General features: G+C 42.4%; 1 protein-coding gene across 1 annotated transcript; it reads left to right on the top strand.

Moving 5' to 3' along the window:
• Window positions 1-404: 404 nt before the first annotated feature.
• Window positions 405-3,575, top strand: LOC141620267 (uncharacterized). Its single transcript, XM_074437184.1, has 6 exons — window positions 405-829; window positions 971-1,766; window positions 1,821-2,051; window positions 2,100-2,158; window positions 2,273-2,692; window positions 2,732-3,575. The coding sequence occupies exons 1-6, from the start codon at window positions 405-407 to the stop codon at window positions 3,573-3,575; spliced, it is 2,775 nt and encodes a 924-aa protein (XP_074293285.1).
• Window positions 3,576-8,607: the final 5,032 nt, after the last annotated feature.

Genomic DNA, 8,607 nt, shown 5'->3' on the forward strand with positions numbered 1-8,607 from the left:
TTGTGCCTTGCTGTAGTTAGTTGAACAAAGTCTGTTGACATAATTGAGTCAATCCTGTGCACTGCTATGGATTTATTCAGTTGTGTTGTTTCCAAGTTCGAGTCTTCATCCCGTGCCTTGCCGTGGATTTGATGAGTTTTAAATTTGTTAAATTATTATCTTAAATATCCTGTGCCTTGCTGTGGAGCTTGAGGTCATAATTATATCCAGTCACCAGTCCAAAAATCAAAAGAGTCTTTCCATTCAGTCTGTTCTACCTTGGAATAGTAACTACCCTAGGGTATTACACTGCAAATTGGTTATCAGAGCAAGGTTTTAACACAATTCCACCTTTGTGTTAGTCTTGGGTTGAGAGAAAGTGTGAGTTCATTATCCCTACCTACAACAAAAACACAAAAACAACCATGAGTGAAGAGAGACTTACTGGTATTGAAACTAGGATAGAAACTCTTGCAGGAAATGTGGATACACTACTCAATGCTGTCCACACAGTAATGGAGAGGTTTCCAAACCATGATCCAAGAAGACAACCACCTGCCATAGGAAGAGGAAGAGGAGGTAGAGGTTTCTTTGTGGGAGCAGGGAGAGGACAACCACTACATGAGTATGAGTCAGATTCTGAAGAGAGAAACATGACTCAGGAGGAGGTTCCTAAGCACACAAACAAGCATCTAAAGGTAGAAATCCCTGAATTTTCTGGTAGCCTAAATCCTGATGATTTATTAGAATGGATTAGGGATATTGAGAAAATCTTTGAGTATAAAGGTTACACTGATGTCAAAGCCTTTAAAGTTGTTGTCTTGAAATTAAAAAGCTATGCTTCTCTATGGTATGATAACTTGAAACACCAAAGGATTAGGGAAGGGAAGAAACCACTTAGGTCTTGATTTAAGCTTAAGAAAAAGATGCTAGGTAAATTTGTCACCAAGGATTACACTCATGATCTCTTTATTAAACTGTCCAAACTTAGGCAAGATGAGAGACCCATTGAGGTCTACCTGAGGGAATTTGAGCAATTGACCTTGCAGTGTGAGATTAATGAGAAACCTGAACAAAGTATTGTTAGGTTCTTGAAAGGCTTAGATAAGAGTATTGCTACCAAGGTTAGGATGAAACCTCTGTGGTCTTATGATGATGTTGCCAACTTGTCATTGAGAGTTGAAAAGATGGGAAAGACTAAAACCATAGTACCTAAACCTGCTACCAGACCTATGTTCAGGCCTTACACTGGTGTCAGGATTAGTGAGACACCTAAGCCTGCAACCCAACCCACACCTGATAAAGGAAAAAGAGTCCTGAACCTAAAGCCTAACCCAACCCCAACTGAGAACAACATTAAGTGTTTCCATTGTCAGTGTTTTGGTCATTTCAGGAAGGATTGTCCTTCTAAGAGGACTATGACAGCCATGGAAGTAGAAGAATGGGAAAGAGATGGGATATTTGAGAGTGAACAGGAGGATCTTAGTGGTGGAGAGATGGTTGTTGAGGAAGGACCTAGTCAGGATGTGATCTTGGCTTACCCTGATATAGGCCACAGTCTTGTCCTTTGGAGAGTGATGCACTCTCAGCAGGCGCCATTGGAAGAGGACCAAAGGTCCCTGATTTTCAGAAGCAGGTGCACCATTCAGGGTAGAGTGTGTAACCTAATCATTGATGGAGGAAGTTGTACTAATGTGGCGTCTGTCACCTTGGTTGAGAAACTGAATCTGAGCACTCAGGAGCACCCACACCCTTACAAGCTCAGGTGGTTGAGCAAGGGAGCTGAGGTCAGGGTTGACAAGTAATGCTTGGTCCCATTTTCAATTGGGAATGTTTACAAGGATGAGATTCTGTGTGATGTGGTTCCTATGGATGCCTGTCACCTACTCCTAGGAAGGCCATGGGAATTTGATAAGAACTCAGTTCATCAAGAAAGGAGCAACACCTATTCCTTCAAGCAGGGTAGCAGGAAGATAACCCTAACTCCTCTACCCCCTAACCAAAAGAGTTATGGAAGTCCCAGTATGACTGATGGGCTCAATGGGGTCTTATTCATGTCTGAAGCAGAGATGGTTAAGGAAATATAGCAAGAGCAACCTGTTCTTATCCTGCTGTCAAAGGAGATTGCAGACAAGGAGGAACCTCGGGTTCCTGATGGGGTTAAGCCATTGATTGAACAGTAAAAAGATGTGTTTTCTACTAAGCTACCAAGTGGATTGCCGCCCTTGAGAGGCATTGAGCACCAGATTAACCTTGTGCCACGATCTGTACTCCCTAACAGACCTGCATACAGGTGTGATCCTGATGCTACTGGAGAATTGCAAAGACAGATTGATGAGTTGATGGCTAAGGGATTTGTGAGGGAATCATTAAGCCCTTGTGCTGTGCCAGCCTTGTTGGTACCCAAGAAAGATGGCACGTGGAGGATGTGCATAAACAGCAGAGCTATCAACAATATAACTATTAAATACAGATTTCCAATTCCCAGGCTAGATGACATGCTTGATGAATTGAGTGGTGCCAGGGTCTTTTCCAAGATTGATCTCAGGCAAGGTTATCATCAAGTAAGGATCAGGGAGGGAGATGAATGGAAAACTGCATTCAAAACAAAACAAGGGTTATATGAGTGGCTTGTAATGCCATTTGGACTGTCCAATGCACCTAGCACATTTATGAGGCTGATGACTGAAGTGCTGAGGCCATGCTTGGGCAGGTTTGCTGTGGTGTAATTTGATGATATCCTGATCTACAGCAAGAATGAAGATGAACATCTGAGTCACCTTGACTCTGTGTTTAAGATTCTAAGGAACAACAAGCTGTTTGGTAAATTAGAGAAGTGCACATTCCTGACAACTGAGTTGAAATTCTTGGGATATATAATCTCTGGGAGAGGGATCTTTGTGGACCAAGACAAGATTGAGGCAGTTAAATCTTGGCCAGTTCCTCAAAACATTACTGAAGCAAGGGGTTTCCATGGCCTTGCTTCTTTTTATATGAGATTCATCAAGAATTTCAGTGCCATTACTGCTCCCATCACTGAATGCAAGAAGAAAGGAGAGTTTAAGTGGACTGAGAGTGCCCAACATGCCTTCAGAAACATCAAGAAGCTGCTATGTGAAGCACATGTCCTCAGGTTACCTAATTTCAACTGTCTACTCGAAGTTGAATGTGATGTCAGTGGTGTGGGTATAGGAGCTGTTCTTATTCAGGAGAAGAAATATGTGGCATATTTCAGTGAGAAGCGGAGTGGGGCTAAGCTGAGTTACTCCACTTATGACAAGGAGTTCTATGCTCTTGTCAGGGCTCTTATGCATTGGAGTCACTATCTCAAACCTAAACCATTTGTGCTGCACTCAGATCATGAAGCCTTGAAGTATATCAGTGGACAACACAAATTGAACCACAGTCATGCTAAATGGGTTGAATTTCTGCAGTCCTTCACCTTTTCAAGCAAGTATAAGGAAGGCAAGCAAAACATTGTTGCTGATGCCCTGTCAAGGAGGCATTCCTTGCTGACAGTCATGAAACAAAGAGTGCTTGGTTTTGAATTCACGAAGGAACTTCACAAAGATTATCCTGACGTCAATGAAGACTGACAAATTCAACTTGAGGGGACCAGGGTTCAGGGAACTAAGTTTTTGCTGCAGAAAGGGTTCTTGTTCCATGGGAATAAGCTGTGTATTCCAAGAGGCTCCTATAGGGACCTGCTGATCAAGGAAGTCTACTCTAGTGGACTAGGAGGACACTTTGGGGTCCATAAGACATTGGAAATATTGCAGAACCAGTTTTATAGGCCCAAAATGATGGGGGTGTTCAGATTGCCCTGAGAAGGTGTTCTATGTGTCAACAAGCCTAAAGTTCTTTCCAGGCTGGTCCTTACACTCTATTGCTAGTGCCTAAGAGGCCTTGGGAGGATGTTAGTATGTATTTCATGGTGGCATTTCCTAGGACCAAGAGAGGCAATGACTCTATAATGGTGGTTGTTGACAGGTTCAGTAAGATGGCTCATTTCATAGCTTGCAAGAAGACTGAGGATGCGGCAAGTATTGCTGAAATCTACCTGAAGAAGATAGTCAAGCTATATGGTGTTCCTAAAACCATTGTATCTGACAGGGATGTGAAGTTTATGAGCTACTTCTGGAAAACCTTATGGAGACTACTAAGCACCAGGCTGCTGTTCAGTACATCTCACCACCCTCAAACAGATGGCCAGACTGAGGTCACAAACAAAACATTGGGAAAGATCCTGAGATACATTGTTAACAAGACCCTGAAAGATTGGGATTTGAAGCTACCTCAGGTTGAATTTGCCTTCAACATGGCGTCAACATCTGCAAGTGGTCACAGTCCATTTGAGGTGGTCTATGGGGTCAACCCTTTAATGCCCTTAGATCTATCAAGGAAGAAATGGGCTATGATGCAAAGAAGCAAGTAGAATAGATGTTGATACAGTCAGGAGGCAGATTGAGAAGGCTAATGAGTGATATCAGAAACAAGTCAGGGTCACAAGGAAGAAGAAGGAATTTGTGCTAGGGGACTTACTATGGATCCACCTCAGAAAAAAAGGTTCCCAGCCAAGAGGAAGAGCAAGCTAATGCTAAGAACTGATGGTCCATTTGAGGTCATTGAGAAGGTTGGTCCAAATGCTTACAAGATTGACCTTCTTGGTGACTATGGAGTGCATGAAACGTTCAATATTGAGGATCTAAGCCCATACTATGGAGAGTCACAGGATGAAGATGAACCAGGCTTAAGGTCAAGGTCCTTTCAACTAGGGAAAGATGCAGCAGGAGCTAGCATACATGGCTCAGCTGATTCTAATCCAAGCTCAGACCAAGGCCAACCAAGTTCCAGTTCAGGCATTGCTCAGGCTTTCATGAGGATGACAAGGTCCAGCTATCAGCTGCCTACCTGGCCAGCTGATAGAACCCTCAACTAAGCTCTAAGAGACTGAAATCCAGGGTTAATCTAGCCTAGTTAGTTCAGTACTAGCAGCCAAATAACAAGTAGAAGGCAGATGAGAAGTAGGAGGAATGTCACTATCACATTTCCTTAACTGTTCAGACAAAGGCTAAAGTGAAAAGCTCGAGGTAATTGGAAGAATGCAGGTTTGCCCAACACCTTTTTGCAAAACAACAAAGACAAATAGAGTTTCTGAAACTCTAAAAAGAGGACCACCACAGACCTGCATCAGAACAAGAAGCCTACACCAGAACAAGACAAAGGGGACTGACATTCACCTGTTTCACCTCTGATTTCACCTTGCTTTTAAGTTGACTCCCTTTGTAATATATTTATTTTATATTGTATATTTCCTAGATGGATTTGTAGCCCTTGGATCAATCGTACTCAGAACTGTAACCTAAAGCTGGCCTATATAAGGACCAGGCTTCTACTGAATTTAGCAGACTTTTGATGAATGAAAAAATTAAACCTTGAGAAATTCTCTCAACTTTCAAACTTGTGCATTGCTATAGTTTGAGTCCATGCCTGTTAACTAACTTGTGCCTTGCTGTAGTTAGTTGAACAAAGTCTGTTGGCATAATTGACTCAATCATGTGCACTGCTGTGGATTTATTCAGTTGCGTTATTTCCAAGTTTGAGTCTTAATCCTGTGCCTTGCTGTGGATTTGAGTCTTAAATTTGTTAAATTACTATCTTAAGTATCCCGTGCCTTGTTGTGGAGCTTGAGGTCATAATTATATCCAGTCACCAGTCCAAAAATCCAAAGAGTCTTTCCATTCAGTCTGTTCTACCTTGGAATAGTAACTGTCCTAGGGTATTACACTGCAGATTATGTAGCTGATTATGGGTGGTAAATATCTTCCTTTGCTTGGTGAACAAGTAGGGAAAGATAAGGAAGGAGTAGGGTTTGGCCAGGGCTCGAAAAAAGGGCTCGAGAAAGGCGTCTGTTTTGCGCGGCAAAACAAGGTACGAGTTTGGGTTTGTGGGTGCGGGTTTAGCTGGGTTTGGATGTGGACATATGTTGGGTTGAGTGTTGGGCTAATGGGTCAGGTGAGAGTGGGGTGTTGGACGGGTTGGGTGATGGTTTGGGTCGTGTTTTGGGTTGGTGTTTAGGCTCGGGCAAAACATGGGAAGGAAGGGGGGGGGGGGGGGGGGGTTGTAGTGGTTTTGGGGTGGAGAAAGGGATGGGAAAAGAGGTGGTAGTGGGGTTCGAACCCGGGACGTGTGGAGATGGGGGATGGGTTAAAGCAAGCCTCGAAACTCGTGCTAAAGTCCGTCCAAAAATGTGCTAAAAACTGTCTTAAAAATCGAGTTAAAAACCGCTTGAAAAAACTAAATTTTCAATTTAAATAAAGCTATAAAAACACGAAAAACCATCACAATCTCATTTCAAATAAATTTAAATAAAAACTTTGAAAAATAATTTAATTTTGAAACAAATTATAAAAGCTTAAATTTTAAATCAACTTGAAAAATATGAAAACCGACGAAATAAATTTCATTTATTTCGAAACAATTTATTTCATTTAAATTATAATACCGTCAAACAACGCTTGTCCCGCATCACTTAAACGAAATCCGCTAACGAGCGGTGTAAGTAAACATGTGTCATATCATCATTGGGTGTTTTGTCAGGATTTCTGTAAATTCCTATATCGACGGATACGGGTATCTACAGAGCCTCCACTTTGACTGAGGCTTGGACAAGACGAAAGTCAAAGTATACCCCAGGTTCCTCTCGATCTGAGGATTCCGCGGGTCGTTTAGAGTCCATTAGACTTACGTATGTAAGCTCGCCAGCCATAAGAAGAGATCATACTTAAAACTTTGCTGGAGATTGCTTTTTGCTTCTGTTGCATTGAATCATCATCGTTGGTCATCGACCCATAAACTTGCATATATTGCAGATTGAGCCTTATCCTTAGGCGCCTACGTATCCATTGTGACAGAATCAAATCCGCATCGTAGTTCGGCAAATATTGGTTTTGGCATTCTGCTGTCTGTGTCCAAATACTACTGGTATGCATTTTGCTAACTATACCAAATGTTGCTGGTATACGTTCCCCTAACTACACCTAAATGCTGCTGGTATGCGTTCCGCTAACTATACCCAAATGCTGCTGGTATGCGGTCCGCTAACTATACCCAAATGCTGCTGGTATGCAATCTGCTAACTATACCCAAAACGGAGCTTTCCGAAAGGAGGTTGCTGTCATACTTTGGAGATACTTCTCCCACACTGTCACCCACTAGAGTTAACAATTTTCATTATCATAGCTCACTTGAACTGCAATTCCTGGTGCCCAACTTTGAGCAGCATTGTTGTAATATCGCTAGTTGCATTCCGCTGGGGAATATTGTCGTCTTAGTAACTTGACACGGATCACTTTTACTTGGTGGAGACTTCTCCGTATATCATTGTGGTGGTCTCTGGAGCTCGGAGAGCGAACATGGCCCCCAGTTGCATTGGGTCTAAAGTTTTTGACTTTAGGGTGCTTAACTGAAGCGTACCTGCTTAAACTTAGACATAGATCATAACATAAAGCACATAATGTTATCCCGAACTTTCGGAAATCATAGCTCAAACATGGAGGGGCTCAAGGCCCGACCTAAAACATTGGGTTTTTGACCCGGTTTGCTCGTGGAAAGGGACGTCGCCCAGAATCCTTACTTCATTTTGAAAATGGGCTTCACCCGGAACATACATTTGAAAATGGGCTTCACCCGGAACATACATTTGAAAATGGGCTTCACCCAGAATCATTTTGCTTTGAGAATGGGCTTTGCCAAGAACATACATTTGAAAATGGGCTTCACCCGGAGCTGGAGTTTCATTTTGAAGACGGGCTTCGTCCGGGATCATTTCATTTTGAAATTTCATAGGAAGACGATGAGCAAATATGTTTCGAATTTCTGACTCGGGGGGTCGACCCGTAAAACATAAAAAACTGTAAGTATACATGTTTTTTTTTTCTTATTTTTTTTTTTTTTAATTTGAGTATGGATTTGCTGGGGATAAAAAAATGTAGATTGGCCATTCTGGCCCGCGAAACATAAGTAAAGCCCGTGACAAGGAACTTTGGTGCAACAAGCGATAAATGGATGTAAGGAAACCTGGAGACCCGTGCCCCAAGGCCTCGGTCGGATAGCTTGGGTGGCAAGCAAGGGCTTTTCTAAAACCCTTAGATCTCTCTCCTTGTTTTTTCCTAAATAAGGAGATCATGATAGGAGGTAAATCATAACTTCTCTTCTTTTCTTCACAAAACTTTTGCTAAGCATGGATTCTCTTCGAAAAACCATGTCATCTTGGGCTTCCGATTTCAAAGGATTGGATTCCCAAATACTTGTTGATACGGGATTGAAACAACTAGTCCCGTTAAGGCAGGGTCTTGCCTGAAATTGTATTTCTTGATGAATGCTTAAAATTCCGGGACCCTACCCATCATGTTTTTGCTTTTCCAGAAGGAGAGATTTGTCCTTTTCCAGAAGAAATTGCCATTCTAGGAGGTTGGAAGATCGAGCTAACTCCCGTTATTCCCGAGTTTTAGAGGGGATGGCTAACAAGTACTGTGATTTCCTTGGTTTGTCACGGGATGAGGCCCATGCCTTTGTTGATGGGGAACGAGTAAACTTATTCGCTATTGCTCAGAAGTTTGGTCATGC

The sequence above is a fragment of the Silene latifolia genome, chromosome X (genome assembly GCF_048544455.1).
Source record: "Silene latifolia isolate original U9 population chromosome X, ASM4854445v1, whole genome shotgun sequence".
NCBI lineage: Eukaryota > Viridiplantae > Streptophyta > Magnoliopsida > Caryophyllales > Caryophyllaceae > Silene > Silene latifolia.